This window comes from Bufo gargarizans, chromosome 9, assembly GCF_014858855.1.
Source record: "Bufo gargarizans isolate SCDJY-AF-19 chromosome 9, ASM1485885v1, whole genome shotgun sequence".
Lineage (NCBI taxonomy): Eukaryota > Metazoa > Chordata > Amphibia > Anura > Bufonidae > Bufo > Bufo gargarizans.
The window spans coordinates 192,464,661-192,488,567 of NC_058088.1; the positions used below are offsets into that span (position 1 = coordinate 192,464,661).

At 43.5% G+C, this 23,907-nt stretch overlaps 1 protein-coding gene across 1 annotated transcript in view; it reads right to left on the reverse strand.

Moving 5' to 3' along the window:
- LOC122945990 (dual specificity testis-specific protein kinase 1-like) overlaps positions 1-23,907 on the reverse strand; it is a 36,344-nt gene that overhangs the window by 9,515 nt on the left and 2,922 nt on the right. Inside the window, exon 2 of the mRNA XM_044305246.1 lies at positions 3,307-3,506. Within this exon, the coding sequence (XP_044161181.1) occupies positions 3,307-3,506 (200 nt within the window). The remainder of the gene's footprint in view (positions 1-3,306; positions 3,507-23,907) is intronic.

A 23,907-nucleotide genomic window follows, 5' to 3' on the forward strand; every position in this document is an offset into this window, starting at 1 on the left:
ACGAAACGGAAGGATTTGCTGGTCAGGAGCGCGGGAAAGCTGGGTGGTCGCCATATTGTCATCGGATGACGTGATACAGACACCCCGCACTGCGCTGGCCCCTGTACAATACAGACTCTGTTCTATCGCTTGAATGGGGGCCACAACAAACAGGAACGCGAAGGGTACGCCCAAAATATCAGCTACACAATGCGCTAATGTAATGAAGCTGCACAACAATGGGCCGAGTGTCCTAGGAAGGGGACACATGCAATACCCGAAATGGCCCACGTCACACACAGGCTGCTCGGTCCCATCCCCCATACTTTACACTGCAGCTTTGCTTGTTTGGATTGATTGCTCAAGCTCTTTTTATTACGCTCATATTTGTTTTGTTTCATTTATACTCTGGTCTGAAAAAAATAAATAAACAACAAAAACTGCTGTTGCCTGGAGACCGTCAACAAGCAGGTCTGATCTTACTATGGCCGACCCAGGATAGCCCGGCTCTTTAACATGTCCATTTTGTGTGTTAATGATCCAGACGTCAGGGTGTATGATTATAAAGTATTTGATAGATAAAGACAGGAAGAAGGGATCGGCCTGCTGATGGTTTCCATATGGCAACAGGTCAGTCACCACGGAGAAAACAAACTTACAAATAAGTGAAAACATTTCATAAGTAGATATTTTTCAGACTTTAGAATAGGCTCCTAACTACCAGCTAATGTCATGCTGCTTGCTGACGGTTTCCACATGAATACTGAAAGTGATATAAAACCAGAGGTACACTTTAAAGGGTTAATCTTGCTTTTTTAAAGACTGAATCATCTGCAACATTTCACATAAAAGCTGAACTAGGGGGCGCCATTGCTTCCATTAGATAACCCTAAGGTTCTTATCGAGGGGTTTTGCAATAGTTTGAGCTGCAATACCAGAAGCGACCTGTGGACAGGGGTGGCGCTGCGTCAGGGAGTAAGAAGCCACGTTATAAATGAGGCGTTTGTCAGGTACAAGAAACATCAAAAAAAAAAATTTAAAAAAAAAGAGCTGGTGGAGGAGGACGAGGTCCGGTCAGGAAGCAGGCGCTGTACCCATCATTAGAGGGTAAGTTAACGGGCGGCGTTTCCTGAGAGGAAGCAAGGACACGCTCAGAACAAATCCCCTTACATGGAAAAGGTGGGTACCAGCAATATGGCCGCCATTACAGCCCCCCCACAGGGGGTTGTCTCCCAGCTTCTCCGGGCTCCTGCAAGGATGACAGCCTTCTTGTCTGCTGTTTGCATGTCAGTCTTCACTGCAGTTCTGGCATTCTATTCATTCACACTATATAAAACACTGCACTTTCCTGTCAGTATCTGCCCTCGAGACGGAAGCCGAATGGAGGAGCGAAGAGAAGTGAGGGGCAGGAACCAGACGGCAGAGGAGGAAGCCGCAACCCACATCCCGAGCACCCGCTCCTAATGTGAGGCTACCTTCCTGAGGGGGGCGGCCATGTCAGCTAAACGGCATCTCCACCCAAAATCAGAAATCAGAGCCGTGTATCTAATCCTATCCTGTGTGATGCTGCCTGCCGAGCCGTGTATCTAATCCTATCCTGTGTGATACTGTCTGCTGAGCCGTGTATCTAATCCTATCCTGTGTGATACTGTCTGCTGAGCTGTGTATCTAATCCTATCCTGTGTGATACTGTCTGCTGAGCTGTGTATCTAATCCTATCCTGTGTGATACTGTCTGCTGAGCTGTGTATCTAATCCTATCCTGTGTGATACTGTCTGCTGAGCTGTGTATCTAATCCTATCCTGTGTGATACTGTCTGCTGAGCTGTGTATCTAATCCTGTCCTGTGTGATACTGTCTGCGGAGCTGTGTATCTAATCCTATCCTGTGTGATACCGTCTGCGGAGCTGTGTATCTAATCCTATCCTGTGTGATACCTTCTGCTGAGCTGTGTATCTAATCCTATCCTGTGTGATACTGTCTGCTGAGCTGTGTATCTAATCCTATCCTGTGTGATACCGTCTGCTGAGCTGTGTATCTAATCCTATCCTGTGTGATACCGTCTGCTGAGCTGTGTATCTAATCCTATCCTGTGTGATACCGTCTGCTGAGCTGTGTATCTAATCCTATCCTGTGTGATACCGTCTGCTGAGCTGTGTATCTAATCCTATCCTGTGTGATACCGTCTGCTGAGCTGTGTATCTAATCCTATCCTGTGCGATACTGTCTGCTGAGCTGTGTATCTAATCCTATCCTGTGTGATACCGTCTGCTGAGCTGTGTATCTAATCCTATCCTGTGTGATACTGACTGCTGAGCTGTGTATCTAATCCTATTCTGTGTGATACTGTCTGCTGAGCCGTGTATCTAATCCTATCCTGTGTGATACTGTCTGCTGAGCTGTGTATCTAATCCTAGCCCGTGTGATACTGTCTGCTGAGCTGTGTATCTAATCCTAGCCCGTGTGATACTGTCTGCTGAGCTGTGTATCTAATCCTGTCCTGTGTGATACTGTCTGCTGAGCTGTTTATCTAATCCTAGCCCGTGTGATACTGTCTGCTGAGCTGTGTATCTAATCCTAGCCCGTGTGATACTGTCTGCTGAGCTGTGTATCTAATCCTATCCTGTGTGATACTGTCTGCTGAGCTGTGTATCTAATCCCATGTGATACTGTCTGCTGTCCGGCAGGGTCATCACCCAGCTTTCCCGACCCCTGGGTGATGCATCCCCTGCTGGTGGCGGCCATACTGCTCGGCCCTCCTGCGCTGCCGTCGCTCACCACTACTATGTCGCCCATTGTTCAGAAAGGACCGCTACGCCCGGCTCGCATTACGCCCTTTTAACCCCGGGCACACAGGACACAGCGCTGCGGGCGGCACGGCCCAGCACACAATCAATATTTAAGTAGCGGCAGATCTCTGCTTACTGGCACCGTATCATCCGCGGCTCGCTATGCGTACGCCGCCTCCATTAACCCAAGCGGCTGCGGGCACAGATTAATTATTAATGGTCACGCTTGCCAAGGAAAACAAAGAAACGCCCATCCAGAACCTGCCGCGACACCCGAGCTGCCCGCCTGGCATCACACATTGTTTCTGGCAATGCAGGGTGACATTCTGTCCTATCCAATCTGAGCTTCAGAGAGCCTGAATACAATGCCAACACTGCAGTGAAGACTGACACCATCAAATTAGTTAGGTACCAAGCAAAATTTTGAGCAGGAGGAGCCATCCTTAAAATACATACGTTCCACAGGGGCGGGGCTGTGACTACCTCAAGATAACGCTGGTATATCACTGACCTCCAGGGCCACAACAGGGGTCACTTACTTTATACACTTTAGAGAAGAATCCACTTCCTATTGGCTCCGCCGTGAAACTCTCCCAAAATTCCAGCTTCCTGACGGCCGTGCGAAGCTTCTGCCACCGATCCTCCTGGTAGTAGGTGTCCGAGAACTCACCGTAATACGGGCCGGGGCTCGACGGCTCCGGAGAGAAAAGCCCCGACTCATACATGGTGGGGACCGCCACTAAAAGACAGGGACAAGACTCAGCGTCAACACGAGGGGTTAAACTCCTAATAGCACCGCAAGACATGTGTACCCCCTACTGCTTCATATACTTCTATATAGAGGCAGTATTATAGTAGTTATATTCTTGTACATAGGGGGCAGTATTATAGTAGTTATATTCTTGTACATAGGAGCAGTATTATAGTAGTTATATTCTTGTACATAGGAGCAGTATTATATTAGTTATATTCTTGTACATAGGAGGCAGTATTATAGTAGTTATATTCTTGTACATAGGAGGCAGTATTATAGCAGTTATACTCTTGTACATAGGAGCAGTATTATAGTAGTTATATTCTTGTACATAGGAGGCAGTATTATTAGTAGTTATATTCTTGTACATAGGAGCAGTATTATTAGCAGTTATATTCTTGTACATAGGAGGCAGTATTATAGTAGTTATATTCTTGTACATAGGAGCAGTATTATAGCAGTTATATTCTTGTACATAGGAGCAGTATTATAGTAGTTATATTCTTGTACATAGGAGCAGTATTATAGTAGTTATATTCTTGTACATAGGAGCAGTATTATAGTAGTTATATTCTTGTACATAGGAGGCAGTATTATTAATAGTTATATTCTTGTACATAGGAGGCAGTATTATTAATAGTTATATTCTTGTACATAGGAGCAGTATTATAGTAGTTATATTCTTGTACATAGGAGCAGTATTATAGTAGTTATATTCTTGTACATAGGAGCAGTATTATAGTAGTTATATTCTTGTACATAGGAGCAGTATTATAGTAGTTATATTCTTGTACATAGGAGGCAGTATTATTAAGTAGTTATATTCTTGTACATAGGAGGCAGTATTATTAATAGTTATATTCTTGTACATAGGAGCAGTATTATAGTAGTTATATTCTTGTACATAGGAGCAGTATTATAGTAGTTATATTCTTGTACATAGGAGCAGTATTATAGTAGTTATATTCTTGTACATAGGAGCAGTATTATAGTAGTTATATTCTTGTACATAGGAGCAGTATTATAGTAGTTATATTCTTGTACATAGGAGCAGTATTATAGTAGTTATATTCTTGTACATAGGAGCAGTATTATAGTAGTTATATTCTTGTACATAGGAGGCAGTATTATTAATAGTTATATTCTTGTACATAGGAGGCAGTATTATTAATAGTTATATTCTTGTACATAGGAGCAGTATTATAGTAGTTATATTCTTGTACATAGGAGGCAGTATTATAGTAGTTATATTCTTGTACATAGGAGCAGTATTATAGTAGTTATATTCTTGTACATAGGAGCAGTATTATAGTAGTTATATTCTTGTACATAGGAGCAGTATTATAGTAGTTATATTCTTGTACATAGGAGCAGTATTATAGTAGTTATATTCTTGTACATAGGAGGCAGTATTATTAATAGTTATATTCTTGTACATAGGAGCAGTATTATAGTAGTTATATTCTTGTACATAGGAGGCAGTATTATAGTAGTTATATTCTTGTACATAGGAGCAGTATTATAGTAGTTATATTCTTGTACATAGGAGGCGGTATTATAGTAGTTATATTCTTGTACATAGGAGCAGTATTATAGTAGTTATATTCTTGTACATAGGAGCAGTATCATAGTAGTTATATTCTTGTACATAGGGGGGCAGTATTATAGTAGTTATATTCTTATACATAGAAGCAGTATTATAGTAATATATTCTTGTACTTAGGAGCAGTATTATAGTAGTTATATTCTTGTACACAGGAGCAGTATTATAGTAGTTATATTCTTGTACATAGGAGCAGTATTATAGTAGTTATATTCTTATACATAGGAGCAGTATTATAGTAATATATTCTTGTACATAGGAGGCAGTATTATAGTAGTTATATTCTTGTACATAGGAGGCAGTATTATAGTAGTTATATTCTTGTACATAGGAGGCAGTATTATAGTAGTTATATTCTTGTACATAGGAGGCAGTATTATAGTAGTTATATTCTTATACATAGGAGCAGTATTATAGTAATATATTCTTGTACTTAGGAGCAGTATTATAGTAGTTATATTCTTGTACATAGGAGGCAGTATTATAGTAGTTATATTCTTGTACATAGGAGCAGTATTATAGTAGTTATATTCTTGTACATAGGAGCAGTATTATAGTAGTTATATTCTTGTACATAGGAGGCAGTATTATAGTAGTTATATTCCTGTACATAGGAGGCAGTATTATAGTAGTTATATTCTTGTACATAGGAGGCAGTATTATAGTAGTTATATTCTTGTACATAGGAGCAGTATTATAGTAGTTATATTCCTGTACATAGGAGGCAATTTTTATTAGCAAAAAAACTAATGTGAAATATACATTTCCAACAAAATTTTCAAAAACAATGGTTATTTGACAGAAATCATAAACCTCTAATACAGAGTAAACTCAGAAAAAGGGGGGGGGGGGAATTGAGCATATTCCCAATTAATTAAAGCTAACGTTAATCCATATACACATTCCTCCATATTGTCACATTGTTTCTATGTTTCCTGACTTCCAGGGATTTGATCCACCTCAGCTCTGACATGATGAGGGTCGCTGCTTCTGTGTGCTGGAATGGCTCGTTAGTGATGGACACTCAGGTTCTGGTGTTCCAGTGATAGTACTTGATGATGGTAATGATGAGATACATGGTCCCCCGGTCACCTACATGAGATGGCACCCCATAGATGAGGTCTGGGTATTCAAGAGACTGCAGTCTTGTGATTTTTAGTTTATGGGATATTTCCTGCCATATTTTTCTCCCTCCCAGCACTCTGATATAAAATGTGCCATTGTCTCCTGCTGCCGACACCCCAAGGGACACTTAAAAATGTTTAATTTTCTTTAACAAAAAGCTTTCCTTACAAGGACAGCCAAGCAATGTCATAAAATTTAGGAGGAAGCCTCAACGCATTGAGGAACCTCAGACTGTCCTGTAGGATGGTGGTCGTACAGTCTTTCAGTGTGGGCTATAAACAGAAGAAGGTCTTAAACACTGTAAAGTACAGCTCTTTCCTGCTCTTTGTCTGAATGTAAGACTTCTCTATACCCCACTTCTTCAAGCATCTGAGACCATAGTCCAGGTACTGGTGGAGGTAGTCCTGTGTCCATCTCCCCCTCTTGAGACTGCCGCCTCGCACCCAAGATTCTGCAAAAGGCAATATCCAGTCCCTGACACTGTTCACCCACAGGGAGCCGTTCTCTGAGTCCAGGTCACCAAAATTAACTTTTAGGAACAAGGAGTCAAAGAACACCCTTGGATTTATCATATCCAGCCACCCTCTCTCCTCTGCAGGTAGGTGATCCCTCTTTTTACTGGGTTCAACCTGTTCCCCCGAAAGAAGCTGGAAGAACAGGCTAAAGAGCCTAGCCGAGAGATTCTGGCAACAGACATATAAGAAGACAGGGACCAGGTACGTCTTCAACATTTTAACCCTCTCTCTATAGGTCAGCCTCTAGTTCTTCCATCGCTAAACCTTTGCATTTCTGGCTTCCAATCTTTCTTCCCAATTTATCCTGGCATTATCTTCCCTCCCGAATTTAACCCCAACAATTTTAATATGGGTGGAGGCTTTCGCAAATTGTGGCAGATCAAAGTCTGGATCAGAATTCAGGGTCCAGAAAGCTTGACTCTTCTCAAGGGTGACCAGAGACTCTGAGGCCTCCAAATAGCTTCTGATGGCTGCAGACAACATCTGCACCTCACGAGGTTCAGATATCATCACAGTCACTTCATCCGCGTAGGTAACAACATTCAGAGGCAAGCAACGGGGGACCGGCACCCCCTGATAATCACACTCCTGCAGCGACCTCAGGAACGGGTCTTAGGCAAACACATACAGTAGTGGACTCAACGGGCAACCCTGTCTCACCCCCGCCTCAACCCTGAACGTGTCACCCTGCCAACCATTGACCAGAGGAAAGCTCTCTGCCTCTCTGTACAAAGTTTTCAGCCAATCTACAAATTGTCCCGGAATACCGTACTTTGACAAAGTGGCCCATAGATACTCGTGGTCTACTCTGTCGAAGGCTTTAGCCTGGTCAAGACCAACAATATATCTCCCACACCTCAGAGCTTTACATCTCTCAAACATCTCCCTTATCGAGATGACTGCTCCAGAGAGTGGACGACTCTCTGGACATAAGGGTCTTCCAAAAGATTAGAGTTAAGTCTCCATAACCCTTTACCACTATCAGGACACTTTGTGGATCCCAAACAGAAAAACAAGGCCAGGTGATCTAAATAAGGGACTACTTGCTCCTTCATCCCACTGACGGTTTCTGATGGAAAAACAGAAGCCAAATCTATCCAACTACTTCTGTCAGCAAAAGAGTATGTGATGTTTGGCTTCCTACCTCCCTGTGTGAAGACATCACTGAGAACTGCCAGAGAGATCAAGTTATTCAAGACCTTGGAGCCCCTGGTCACTGCTCGGCCAGAGGATCTGTCACCCGATGTTCTAGCGACATTGAAATCTCCAGCCATCACTTCAGGAACTGAGGTAAAGAGATACTGCTTCATCTCACTGAACAACTGGATCCTTTCTGCCACTGACTGTGGGCCGCAGATATTATTGAGCCGGAGCCTTCTTCCATGAATAGCGACTTCTAGAACCAGACATCTTCCCATAGCCACCTCTGTTAACCGATGTACTGTCACATTATTGGTGGTGAACATGATAGCCATCGCGGCATAAGGCTCCACAGCCAATGACCAGAAAGAAGGACCAGACCGCCAATCTCTTTCTGCCTCACCTAAAAGCCCTAATGTGTGCAGACGGGTCTCCTGCAAGAAGATGACATCTGCATCCAGATACCCGAGATGGTCATACACAGCGTGTCTCGTACTCCTTACTTTTATGCTGTTCACATTACTTAAAGCTATTTTTAAAGACGACGCAGCCATCAGAGCACAAAGCAGTGAAGTCCCCATCATCATAGGTCAGAGTCTGAGCTGTTCTGTCTGCCACTTGTTTCCATGTCGGACTCTACCTGATCTTCTATATGGCAATGGTTCTCCTTTTTGTTGGGGGGTCTCCTGTGTCGCCTTCACATTCCTTATCTATCCTTTTGTAGAGCTCTCACTCAGTCACCATCTGACTCTGTCAGAACCTCATACCTGTTGGATATCACCATTACATTTGCACCTATAATGACTTATTTATTGGCCCTTTGGCCCATGTTGTAATCTGCCTCGGGCTTACGGGAGGACGTGTCTTTTTTCCTCAGTTTGCTCTTACTCTCCTCAGGTACAGATGGCGATACAGATGAGGCTCCATCTGACTGTTGTTGGACCTGAGGGACAGTCTCCATGTCATCCTACACACTCTCTAAGCCCTGATGTTCTGGCTCTACACTATCCGACCTCTGCTGGACTTCTTTCCTGGTCAGTATTGTCCCTGACATCAAGGCCTCTTCCTCTACAGCCTCTGCTCCTTCAACCAGTTCCTCATCAGGAAGCTCTTTACAGATGTTGTGCCATGCATCTGGGCAATCTCTGTGAGGGTGGCCCATATTTCCACACGTATTACATCTGATGGTCTCACAGTTAGCACTTACATGGCCGACCTCACCACATAGATTGCACTTCACAGTGCAGGCACTGGCCAAATGACCGACCTTGCCACATCTGAAGCACTTCCTGGGCTGACTAGAATAGAAGCAGACGCCTTTCTCTCTCCCAGTGTAGAAGGAATTGGGTAGATGCCATGTTATATTGTTCCGCTGGTGCAGTTTGACCAGGACCTTCCACCCTCATGTCCAGATACCATCATTGTCCCTGTTCTTAGGTCGGACATAAGGTCACAGTGTCTCCTGAGCCACACCACAATATCCTGGGGAGGGACGGCCTCATTCCAGAAGATGATGTTAACTGTGACCATGTCTGGTTTGGAGATTGGAATAAAAATAATTTATTCCATCCCTCTTTGTCCCTAAACCTGGGGAAATTAGCCCAGAACCTATCCAGATTAGACATGAGCTTAAAACTAACGTCATAACCCTGTCTATCTGGTAGGTTTATTACTGCCAAGATGTCTGCTGGCATCTTGGCAGGGATCAACTGGGGAAATATGTGACCCTGATTCAGCGTTAGAGGATCTGGAATCCAGTTCAGTGTTCTGCCTATATGTGGCAAACCGTTCCTGGTTCCTATAGGACTCTGCCAGGGGCCCCATCTTCTCCAGGACACAGTCCGTCTCCCTCACCACCAGAGCCAGCTCTACGCCCAGTGAGTGCAGTCTGCCATCATACAAGGTGTTACTCTCAGGATTCAGTCCATCTGCATCTGCAGCATTTTCTTATGGTGGTTCAACTCCCCCATTCTCCTTACCAGCCCTGGGATCTCCTCCGCCAGCTGCAGCTCAGGTGCACGCGCTGCCTCCTTCACCGGTGGTCTTGCTTTGGCCAAAGTCTGAGGCTGTTTGAATTCAGAGTCCTTCAGCTTCCCCGTTCCAGGCTTGATGGTTTCACCACTGGCTCCGGAGCCTGCACCTGTGATAGTCCTGGAAGCTCCTGGAGACTTTGCTGCAGGTTTCCCCTGAGCCATCTCCACAGGCTTCTCAGCATGTTTGATGCTCCCACCACCAGCCTGAGATCTTGTGCGGCCTGAGCACGCCATTTTGGACACCAGATCCTGCTGCAGGTTCTCCTGCAATGTCAATCTTTCCAGGGAGGTTCTCCCTGTCTGAGCTGGAGGGGTGAGCTGCACACCTGCTGCATGGGACGAGCTCTGTCCTCCATGATGGGCACCTTGCTGGATTTTCCTTGTACTTTTTAAACTTCCATCAAAGGATTCTTTTTCAGAGCCACCTGGTTCTCCAGGATTCTGTAGACCTTGCATGGCAGACCCACTCACCTCATTTTTCTTAGAAGCAGTTGCTGCTGTTCCATCTTTCATTGTTTTTCTCTCTTCCATTTCTTCATTTATTTTTCTTGAAAACACTTCCATTCTGAGCATTTCTTCCAAAAGGTATGACTTTGGGATTTACATTGACATTTGAAAGAGTTTGGGAGTTTCCTCCCGGTGAAGGCCTTGGAGCCTGGGCCTTGCATGGCGAGCCCCACCCAGGGTGTCCCCTCCTGGGGCTTTCTCCAGACATCAGGAGAACCGCTAGCACACGTCCTCACAGCTAGGAGGCAGTATTATAGTAGTTCTTTTCTTGCGCCTAGGAGGCAGTATTATAGTAGTTCTTTTCTTGCGCCTAGGAGGCAGTATTATAGTAGTTCTTTTCTTGCGCCTAGGAGGCAGTATTATAGTAGTTCTTTTCTTGCGCCTAGGAGGCAGTATTATAGTAGTTCTTTTCTTGCGCCTAGGAGGCAGTATTATAGTAGTTCTTTTCTTGCGCCTAGGAGGCAGTATTATAGTAGTTCTTTTCTTGCGCCTAGGAGGCAGTATTATAGTAGTTCTTTTCTTGCGCCTAGGAGGCAGTATTATAGTAGTTCTTTTCTTGCGCCTAGGAGGCAGTATTATAGTAGTTCTTTTCTTGCGCCTAGGAGGCAGTATTATAGTAGTTCTTTTCTTGCGCCTAGGAGGCAGTATTATAGTAGTTCTTTTCTTGCGCCTAGGAGGCAGTATTATAGTAGTTCTTTTCTTGCGCCTAGGAGGCAGTATTATAGTAGTTCTTTTCTTGCGCCTAGGAGGCAGTATTATAGTAGTTCTTTTCTTGCGCCTAGGAGGCAGTATTATAGTAGTTCTTTTCTTGCGCCTAGGAGGCAGTATTATAGTAGTTCTTTTCTTGCGCCTAGGAGGCAGTATTATAGTAGTTCTTTTCTTGCGCCTAGGAGGCAGTATTATAGTAGTTCTTTTCTTGCGCCTAGGAGGCAGTATTATAGTAGTTCTATTCTTGCGCATAGGAGGCAGTAGGCAGTATTATAGTAGTTCTATTCTTGCGCATAGGAGGCAGTATTATAGTAGTTATAGTCTTGTATATAGGAGCAGTATTATAGTAGTTATAGTCTTGTATATAGGAGGCAGTATTATAGTAGTTATAGTCTTGTATATAGGAGCAGTATTATAGTAGTGATATTCTTGTACATAAGAGCAGTATTATAGTAGTTATATTCTTGTACATAAGAGCAGTATTATAGTAGTTATATTCTTGTACATAGGAGCAGTATTATAGTAGTTATAGTCTTGTACATAAGAGCAGTATTATAGTAGTTATATTCTTGTATATAGGAGCAGTATTATAGTAGTTATATTCCTGTACATAGGAGCAGTATTATAGTAGTTATAGTCTTGTACATAGGAGCAGTATTATAGTAGTTATATTCTTGTACATAGGAGCAGTATTATAGTAGTTATATTCTTGTACATAGGAGGCAGTATTATAGTAGTTATACTCTTGTACATAGGAGGCAGTATTATAGTAGTTATATTCTTGTACATAGGAGCAGTATTATAGTAGTTATATTCTTGTACATAGGAGGCAGTATTATAGTAGTTATACTCTTGTACATAGGAGGCAGTATTATAGTAGTTATATTCTTGTACATAGGAGCAGTATTATAGCAGTTATATTCTTGTACATAGGAGGCAGCATTATAGTAGTTATATTCTTGTACATAGGAGCAGTATTATAGTAGTTATAGTCTTGTACATGAGTGGCAGCTCCAATTACTTCCTACATCTTGTATTGAGGTCTCATTAATTAGCTGGGTGACGTACAGTTCTGGAAGCCATATTGTTTGTAAGAATGGAGCACTGCATCCCGTGGCCCCAGCTGCATCCAGACATCAATGTGAGCCTTGTTACTATGAAGCGGGCAGTGTGCTGGCATTTCCACCCTCCTCTCGTTGCCTCGCTACCCCGGTCGGCCGTGTCGCCATGTCATTGTACAGAGGCTTTGACAGCCCGTGCCCATCCCCCCCCCCCCCCCCCTCGCCAGGGTCAAAAAACAAGACTCACAATAGTTTAGCGACATCTGCAGAGCATCACTGATCCCCTTACACAATCGAGTGATGCGTAATTCCTTTATTAGGAGCCATGCTGGCAGCCGCTGTTCCTGGCATAGACACATCAGGGGCCCTGGTGATGCCAGGAGCTGTGCCAGCAGAAGCACAATAGTCTGGGAGAGGCACGGGCACCGCTAACAAACATGTTGTGTGTAAACCTACTGATCACGACGGGGAAATGATGAGAGTCGTCTGCCCCTTTATTACCATCGGATCATCGTAACCAGGAATACAGTCAGAAAGCCGCGCAATTTTTTATTTTGCCCACTAGGGGGAATTAATAGTGCTGGAATTCGGATCTGAATCTCAATTCTATCACCTCAATGCCAGTCGGGCACCTGACAACAGAAAGTTCAACAAACAAAGACAACCCCTTTAAGAATTTAACATGTGACTCCAAGTATCTTATTTCCACCCCAGTCAGTAGACAACCCTGACAACTGCAGACTGACACCCATTAGACACCATAGGGGCAATCACTTAGGCTGAGTTCAAACGGGCGAAATTTCTGCACGGGTGCATTGTGGGAGGTGAGCGCATTGCACCCGCACTAGATCCCGACCCATTCATTTCTATGGGGCTGTGCACATGAGCGGTGATTTTCACGCATCACTTATGCGTTGCATGAAAATCGGAGCATGCTCTATATTGTGCATTTTTCACGCAACGCAGGCCCCATAGAAGTGAATAGGGCTGAGTGAAAATCGCAAGCAAGTGCGGATGCGGTGCGATTTTCACGCACGGTTGCTAGGAGACGATTGGGATGGAGACCCGATCATTATTATTTTCCTTTATAACATGGTTATAAGGGAAAATAATAGCATTCTTAATACAGAATGCATAGTACAATAGCACTGGAGGGGTTAAAAAATAAAAATAATTTAAGTCACCTGTGTACAGGAAAAGGACCTGTGGTGACGTCACTCCGGTCATCACATGGTCCATCACCATGGTAAAAGATCATGTGATAGACCATGTGAAGTGACATCACCACAGGTCCTTTTCCTGTACACAGCAGTACAGTTAAAATTATTTTTTTTTTAAATTTAACCCCTCCAGCGCTATTGTACTCTGCAGTCTGTATTAAGAATGCTATTATTTTCCCTTATAACCATGTTATAAGGGAAAATAATACAATCTACACAACCCCGATCCCAAACCCGAAAATCTGTGAAGAAGTTCGGGGTTGGGTACCAAACATGCCGATTTTTCTCACGCGCATGCAAAATGCATTACAATGTTTTGCACTCGCGCAGAAAAAACGTGCATGTTCCCGCAATGCACCCGCACCTTTTCCTGCAACGCCCGTGTGAACCCAGCCTTACTTTCCACTTGAATGTCAGTGGTGAAAGGACTCGATTACATCCATAACCAGCCAGCGTAACGTCAAGCATCTCTGTGTAGTCTTCTTTGCAGAAACAGTCAACAAGATGCTGTTAACGGATCCACCAGGCAGATTATGCTACATACAGTAATGATCAGTTTCTGCTAATTGCCTCCTGTATACTGCTATATCCTCCCCCCATTAGTATATATGTCAGACGCAACTAGCCTGCCTGTTTGTGGTTTCCAGTGAGCAAAGAGAGCTTTTTAGGGGGCATATAAAGCCTGTCAGGTCAGCAGCCTACTCGCCCAGTATGTACTAAATTTACTGAATGAAAGCAAGAACAATAGTTCAATCCACAGCAACTTGCTGATGGTTTCCAACACAATTTCCAGTTCTATATTATGCATAATAAAAATACTAATGAAAATGTTGATCAGCGGTGGAAGAAGGGACGACAGATGGAGAGAGGCCCCTCCTGGACATTCCCACGACGCGCCCCCCGACCGTTTTGTATAGAGAGTCGTCCTTTTGTATGGAGCAGAATTCCAAAGCCTACTACATCACGGACGCCCCCTCCTCCCCCATCTCCGCCTCGGCCTCATATATCCTCAGACATAGGGACCATCTTATAACAAGTCCCTTTGATAAGAGGGGGATTAACGTGTCTTTTGGGATGCGGCCGCAGACAGAGATGGAAACCGGTTGGCGGCTTTATGTGTTACCCGATCCAAACCACAGCCCTTCCCTTGTGTGCGACATGAGACGCGGGAGGACGTGTGTCTACTAGGCGATAGCTCTTCTTCGTTACCCGCACTATATGATATATAGCGGCAGCCATAGGACATGGACTCGGTCAGACGCTACCCATCTTAAAGGGACCATCTCTCCATTTATAGTGTAGGTGAATATGATTATCGCTCTATGGGTAGACTGTAGTGGTCTTCTATAGGCCAAGTGACGGGAAGTGCAGAAACCGCCCTCCATGATCATTACTTTATGAGACAGTATGGGGGACATCAATGGATTTAAAGGGACGCTGTCAGTAGGGTCAGATAATGACATCCTTACAACGTCCTATCAAAACTGATTCGAAAGGTTCGACGGCGCCCCCTGGTCTAGTGACCTCACGCAAGTCCGTCCACAAGTCATCTCCAAGGACAGACCTCCATCTTTATGGTAGGGGTAAGAGAGATTGTCTGTTTCTCTGGTTGCCATGGGAACGGTGCTCACTTTACCGTACGGCTGCAAAGAAAACAAAGCAGCATTCTGAAACCAAAAACCAAAGTGCTCAAAACTAAGACCCAATCTATGCGGCTCTTATAGGGTTAACCTGTGTAGTTACGACAGCGCAGAAACCCCATTCCGGTCATCCAAGTTTTAACAGTTATTAAATAGTTAACAGGATTACGGGAAATATCTTTCCCGCCGCCGCCGTCACTGTAAGGAATCCTCCGAAGGTCAAGAATGTTGTTGTTGTTGTAGTAGGAGAAGCGGCTGCCGGGTTTAAGACCGGAAATTTCCTAGAGCGACTAATTAGTGCAGATCCTTACACAAGAGTCTGAGCAGCCGCTCGCGGACCCATAATGACTTGAGACGGGATTAGTCAGCAGGTAGGGGCGGCCTGACGCTCAGGATTATACGGCTCCTTCCAAAATCCCGACTCCTCAGACACAAAGCTCAGATCATCTACTACTGGAGAAAAGGGACCAAGACGTCCCCGACAACCACCCGGTCATCGGCAGGCGAGGTGTACCACCACATGAGACACGGACATCCCCACTCATACAGGGTGGACTCCCCGTCTATGAGAACACGCCCTCCGCGAAAACATATGCACTTAGGCTACTTTCACATTGGGCCCTATCCTCCAATATATTTATTACCGATCTTGCAGAACGCTTGCACAGTAACATATCCATTTATGAAGATGACACTAAAGTAACTGACACATAAGAGGCCAGTAGACTGTATATACACTACAGAGGACAGTATACTGTATATACACTACAGAGGACAGTATACTGTATATACACTACAGAGGACAGTATATTGTATATATACACTACAGAGGACAGCATACTGTATATATACTACAGAGGCCAGTAGACTGTATATACGGCCACTACCGAGGACAGTATATTGTATATATACTACAGAGGACAGTATACTGTATATACACTGCAGAGGACAGTATATACACTACAGAGGACAGTATATACACTACCGACAGTATACTGTATACACGGCCACTACCGAGGACAGTATACTGTATATACGGCCACTACCGAGGACAGCATACTGTATATATACTACAGAGGACAGCAGACTGTATATATACACTACCGAGGACAGCAGATTGTATATATACACTACCGAGGACAGTATACTGTATATATACACTACCGAGGACAGTATACTGTATATATACTACAGAGGACAGTATACTGTATATACACTACAGAGGACAGTATACTGTATATACACTACAGAGGACAGTATATTGTATATATACACTACAGAGGACAGCATACTGTATATATACTACAGAGGCCAGTAGACTGTATATACGGCCACTACCGAGGACAGTATATTGTATATATACTACAGAGGACAGTATACTGTATATACACTGCAGAGGACAGTATATACACTACAGAGGACAGTATATACACTACCGACAGTATACTGTATACACGGCCACTACCGAGGACAGTATACTGTATATACGGCCACTACCGAGGACAGCATACTGTATATATACTACAGAGGACAGCAGACTGTATATATACACTACCGAGGACAGCAGATTGTATATATACACTACCGAGGACAGTATACTGTATATATACACTACAGAGGACAGTATACTGTATATACACTGCAGAGGACAGTATACTGTATATACACTACCGAGGACAGTATACTGTATATATACACTACAGAGGACAGTATACTGTATATACACTGCAGAGGACAGTATACTGTATATACACTGCAGAGGACAGTATATTGTATATATACACACTACCGAGGACAGCATATTGTATATATATACTACAGAGGACAGTATACTGTATATCTACACTACCGAGGACAGTATATTGTATATATACACTACAGAGGACAGTATACTGTATATACACTGCAGAGGACAGTATATACACTACAGAGGACAGTATATACACTACAGAGGACAGTATACTGTATATATACTACAGAGGACAGTATATACACTACCGAGGACAGTATATTGTATATACACTACAGAGGACAGTATACTGTATATACACTACCGAGGACAGTATACTGTATATACACTACAGAGGACAGTATATTATATATATATATATATATATACACACACACACACTACAGAGGACAGTATACTGTATATACACTACAGAGGACAGTATACGGCTACAGATGGATCTGGATAGATTGGAGGCTTGGGCAGATAAGTGGCAGATGAGGTTTAACTCTGACAAAATGTAAGGTTATGCACATGGGAAGGAATAATGCAAGTCACCCGTACATACTAAAGGGTAAAACACTCACATGGAAAAGGATCACAAACATAGAAGAGGACTCTATACTGTCAGAGCGGCGAGACTCTGGACCCTATACTGTCAGAGCGGCGAGACTCTGGACCCTATACTGTCAGAGCGGCGAGACTCTGGACCCTATACTGTCAGAGCGGCGAGACTCTGGACCCTATACTGTCAGAGCGGCGAGACTCTGGACCCTATACTGTCAGAGCGGCGAGACTCTGGACCCTATACTGTCAGAGCGGCGAGACTCTGGACCCTATACTGTCAGAGCGGCGAGACTCTGGACCCTATACTGTCAGAGCGGCGAGACTCTGGACCCTCTACTGTCAGAGCGGCGAGACTCTGGACCCTCTACTGTCAGAGCGGCGAGACTCTGGACCCTCTACTGTCAGAGCGGCGAGACTCTGGACCCTCTACTGTCAGAGCGGCGAGACTCTGGACCCTCTACTGTCAGAGCGGCGAGACTCTGGACCCTCTACTGTCAGAGCGGCGAGACTCTGGACCCTCTACTGTCAGAGCGGCGAGACTCTGGACCCTCTACTGTCAGAGCGGCGAGACTCTGGACCCTCTACTGTCAGAGCGGCGAGACTCTGGACCCTCTACTGTAAGAGCGGCGAGACTCTGGACTCTCTACTGTAAGAGCGGCGAGACTCTGGACTCTACTGTAAGAGCGGCGAGACTCTGGACTCTACTGTAAGAGCGGCGAGACTCTGGACTCTACTGTAAGAGCGGCGAGACTCTGGACTCTACTGTAAGAGCGGCGAGACTCTGGACTCTACTGTAAGAGCGGCGAGACTCTGGACTCTACTGTAAGAGCGGCGAGACTCTGGACTCTACTGTAAGAGCGGCGAGACTCTGGACTCTACTGTAAGAGCGGCGAGACTCTGGACTCTACTGTAAGAGCGGCGAGACTCTGGACTCTACTGTAAGAGCGGCGAGACTCTGGACTCTACTGTAAGAGCGGCGAGACTCTGGACTCTACTGTAAGAGCGGCGAGACTCTGGACTCTACTGTAAGAGCGGCGAGACTCTGGACTCTACTGTAAGAGCGGCGAGACTCTGGACTCTACTGTAAGAGCGGCGAGACTATGGACTCTACTGTAAGAGCGGCGAGACTATGGACTCTACTGTAAGAGCGGCGAGACTATGGACTCTACTGTAAGAGCGGCGAGACTATGGACCCTACTGTAAGAGCGGCGAGACTATGGACCCTACTGTAAGAGCAGCGAGACTATGGACCCTACTGTAAGAGCAGCGAGACTATGGACCCTACTGTAAGAGCAGTGAGACTATGGACCCTACTGTAAGAGCAGTGAGACTATGGACCCTACTGTAAGAGCAGTGAGACTATGGACTCTACTGTAAGAGCAGTGAGACTATGGACCTCTACTGTAAGAGCAGTGAGACTATGGACTCTACTGTAAGAGCAGTGAGACTATGGACTCTACTGTAAGAGCAGTGAGACTATGGACTCTACTGTAAGAGCAGTGAGACTATGGACTCTACTGTAAGAGCAGTGAGACTATGGACTCTACTGTAAGAGCAGTGAGACTATGGACTCTACTGTAAGAGCAGTGAGACTATGGACTCTACTGTAAGAGCAGTGAGACTATGGACTCTACTGTAAGAGCAGTGAGACTATGGACTCTACTGTAAGAGCAGTGAGACTATGGACTCTACTGTAAGAGCAGTGAGACTATGGACTCTACTGTAAGAGCAGTGAGACTATGGACTCTACTGTAAGAGCAGTGAGACTATGGACTCTACTGTAAGAGCAGTGAGACTATGGACTCTACTGTAAGAGCAGTGAGACTATGGACTCTACTGTAAGAGCAGTGAGACTATGGACTCTACTGTAAGAGCAGTGAGACTATGGACTCTACTGTAAGAGCAGTGAGACTATGGACTCTACTGTAAGAGCAGTGAGACTGTGGACTCTCTACTGTAAGAGCAGTGAGACTATGGACTCTATACTGTAAGAGCAGTGAGACTATGGACTCTCTACTGTAAGAGCAGTGAGACTATGGACTCTATACTGTAAGAGCAGTGAGACTATGGACTCTATACTGTAAGAGCAGTGAGACTATGGACTCTATACTGTAAGAGCAGTGAGACTATGGACTCTACTGTAAGAGCAGTGAGACTATGGACTCTCTACTGTAAGAGCAGTGAGACTATGGACTCTACGGTAAGAGCAGTGAGACTATGGACTCTATACTGTAAGAGCAGTGAGACTATGGACTCTACGGTAAGAGCAGTGAGACTATGGACTCTATACTGTAAGAGCAGTGAGACTATGGACTCTCTACTGTAAGAGCAGTGAGACTATGGACTCTATACTGTAAGAGCAGTGAGACTATGGACTCTATACTGTAAGAGCAGTGAGACTATGGACTCTATACTGTAAGAGCAGTGAGACTATGGACTCTATACTGTAAGAGCAGTGAGACTATGGACTCTGTACGGTAAGAGCAGTGAGACTATGGAGCTCTCTGCCTGAGGAGGTGGTGATGGTGGAGTCACTAGAAGAGTCCAGGAGGGGCCTGGATGTATTTCTGGAGCGTAATAATATTACAGGCTATAGCTACTAGAGAGGGGTCGCTGATCCAGGGAGTTATTCTGATGCCTGATTGGAGTCGGGAAGGAAGTTTTTCCACCTTAAGTGGGGAAAATTGGCTTCTACCTCACAGGGGTTTTTGTCTTCCCCTGGATCAACTTGCAGGATGACGGGCCGAACTGGATGGACAGATTTCTTTTATCGGCCTTATGTTACTATGTTAGCGTTTTCAATTCCGTTATTGAAATCAGTCATAGGATCTCAATAGCGGAAGAAAAAGCTTCAGTTTTATTCCCATTCATTAACAATGGGGACAAAACTGAACTAAATGAAACAGAGTCATCAAAATGCATTCCTTTCCGTTTGGTTGCGTCCCCATCGCGGACAGAAAAACGCTGTGCGCAGCGTTTTTCTGTCTGCGATGTGGTGCGGAGTAAGACACTATTGAAAGTAAATAGGGGATGGATACGTTTTCTAGTGTGCCATATTGTGTCAGTGAAAACGGATCCGCCCCATCGACTTACATTGTGTGTCAGGATGGATCCGTTTGGCTCAGTTTCGACGGACACCAAAACGCTGCAGGCAGCCTCCAGAGCGGAATGGAGGCGGAACGGAGGCAAACGGAGGCATTCCGAGCCGATCCTTACCTATTCAGAATGCATTAAGGGCAAATCTAAATCAGTTTTGAACCGCTTGTGGGAGCCCCGAAATCAAAACGCCATGGTGAAAGTAGCCTTAGTCATGCCTACCGATTTCTCCATGCCCCGGCGTGCTTCCTTATTGATATAAAAACACATTAGGTGTGATCATATAATAGTTGTTATTTCAGTGCTGATCGTGCGCTGCACACGTCATTCACCCAGTGACATCAGACGTAACGCGGGCGAGAGATAAGATTCAGATAATGAAAGCAAAGAGAGACTGCGCGTACAAAGAGACAACCAAGGGCACGAAGATATTTATATGCTAATCAATATTTATACACAAGACGCAAATCAAGTTCAGGAGGAACCTCCAGGAAAAACTATAGATATATCTGTAATACTGCCCCTATGTACAAGAATATACCTACTATAATACTGCTCCTATGTACAAGAATATAACTACTATAATACTGCCTCCTATGTACAAGAATATAACTACTATAATACTACCTCCTATGTACAAGAATATTACTACTATAATACTGCCTCCTATGTACAAGAATATTACTACTATAATACTGCCTCCTATGTACAAGAATATACCTACTATAATACTGCCTCCTATGTACAAGAATATAACTACTATAATACTGCCTCCTATGTACAGGGATATACCTACTATAATACTGCTCCTATGTACAAGAATATACCTACTATAATACTGCCTCCTATGTACAAGAATATACCTACTATAATACTGCCTCCTATGTACAAGAATATAACTACTATAATACTGCCCCTATGTACAAGAATATACCTACTATAATACTGCTCCTATGTACAAGAATATAACTACTATAATACTGCCTCCTATGTACAAGAATATAACTACTATAATACTACCTCCTATGTACAAGAATATTACTACTATAATACTGCCTCCTATGTACAAGAATATTACTACTATAATACTGCCTCCTATGTACAAGAATATACCTACTATAATACTGCCTCCTATGTACAAGAATATAACTACTATAATACTGCCTCCTATGTACAAGAATATACCTACTATAATACTGCCTCCTATGTACAAGAATATACCTACTATAATACTGCCTCCTATGTACAAGAATATACCTACTATAATACTGCCTCCTATGTACAAGAATATACCTACTATAATACTGCCTCCTATGTACAAGAATATACCTACTATAATACTGCCTCCTATGTACAAGAATATACCTACTATAATACTGCCTCCTATGTACAAGAATATACCTACTATAATACTGCCTCCTATGTACAAGAATATAACTACTATAATACTGCCTCCTATGTACAGGAATATAACTACTATAATACTGCCTCCTATGTACAAGAATATAACTGCTATAATACTGCCTCCTATGTACAAGAATATAACTGCTATAATACTGCCTCCTATGTACAAGAATATAACTGCTATAATACTGCCCCTATGTACAGGAATATAACTACTATAATACTGCCTCTATGTACAAGAATATACCTACTATAATACTGCCTCCTATGTACAAGAATATAACTACTATAATACTGCCTCCTATGTACAAGAATATAACTACTATAATACTGCCTCCTATGTACAAGAATATAACTACTATAATACTGCTCCTATGTACAAGAATATAACTACTATAATACTGCCTCCTATGTACAAGAATATAACTACTATAATACTGCCTCCTATGTACAAGAATATAACTACTATAATACTGCCTCCTATGTACAGGAATATAACTACTATAATACTGCCTCCTATGTACAAGAATATAACTGCTATAATACTGCCTCCTATGTACAAGAATATAACTGCTATAATACTGCCTCCTATGTACAAGAATATAACTGCTATAATACTGCTCCTATGTACAAGAATATAACTACTATAATACTGCCTCTATGTACAAGAATATAACTACTATAATACTGCCTCCTATGTACAAGAATATAACTACTATAATACTGCTCCTATGTACAAGAATATAACTACTATAATACTGCCTCCTATGTACAAGAATATAACTACTATAATACTGCCTCCTATGTACAAGAATATAACTACTATAATACTGCCTCCTATGTACAAGAATATAACTACTATAATACTACCTCCTATGTACAAGAATATAACTACTATAATACTGCCTCCTATGTACGAGAATATAACTACTATAATACTGCCTCCTATGTACAAGAATATACCTACTATAATACTGCCTCCTATGTACAAGAATATACCTACTATAATACTGCCTCCTATGTACAAGAATATAACTACTATAATACTGCCTCCTATGTACAAGAATATAACTGCTATAATACTGCTCCTATGTACAAGAATATAACTACTATAATACTGCTCCTATGTACAAGAATATAACTACTATAATACTGCTCCTATGTACAAGAATATAACTACTATAATACTGCCTCCTATGTACAAGAATATAACTACTATAATACTGCTCCTATGTACAAGAATATAACTACTATAATACGGCCTCCTATGTATAAGAATATAACTACTATAGTACTGTCTCCTATGTACAAGGATATGACTGCTATTATACTGCAGCACACTATAGGTCATCTATATAAGTACCGCTCAGACCTCTATGACATTGCCTAGTTATTGTCTCCCTGTAATCAGTTCTCAGTACCCCCCCCCCCCCCCCCTTCATTTCCAGCATCTTCCTCTTGTAAGTCACCAGGTCTTGGCTTGTGAAGGACTCTCTCCCCGCCCTTCCCCCCACCCCCAGAGGCTGGCACCCAGCTTTTCCTTACACAGATGTGACATGTGACCTGTCAGCAGTAATTTTTGGGCAGTGCAATGGTTTTTACTTGGCGCTATGTTTTGGCTCCGGCTGCCCCTCGGGGTTCAGGGTGGTTTATGCCACGCACATTTCAGCAGTATAGAGCGGGCACACCCCGCCAGTGCCGCCACATAAAGTGCTGCAGCTGACAGACGGAACTGGAAAGGAAATATAGGATTTCTTTCCTATTGCAACTTCATAGTGCTTTATCCTCTAGTCACATCCAAAGCTGCCTTCACAATACCATTGGCTGCTCATGGAAAAATGATTGTGGGTTATAAACACTTTGCAGTAAGTTATGCGAGCTGCAACTAAGCTGTAGCTGTGTGACCGCCATCTGAGCTCCCACAATGCACTGCAACAGGACACCAGATAGATTTCAATGCAGCTCTGGCTGTGACTGGAGTAGAAGACTCATTGAGTTACAATTTAAACAACAGATTGATAACACAAAGTGTCTGCAA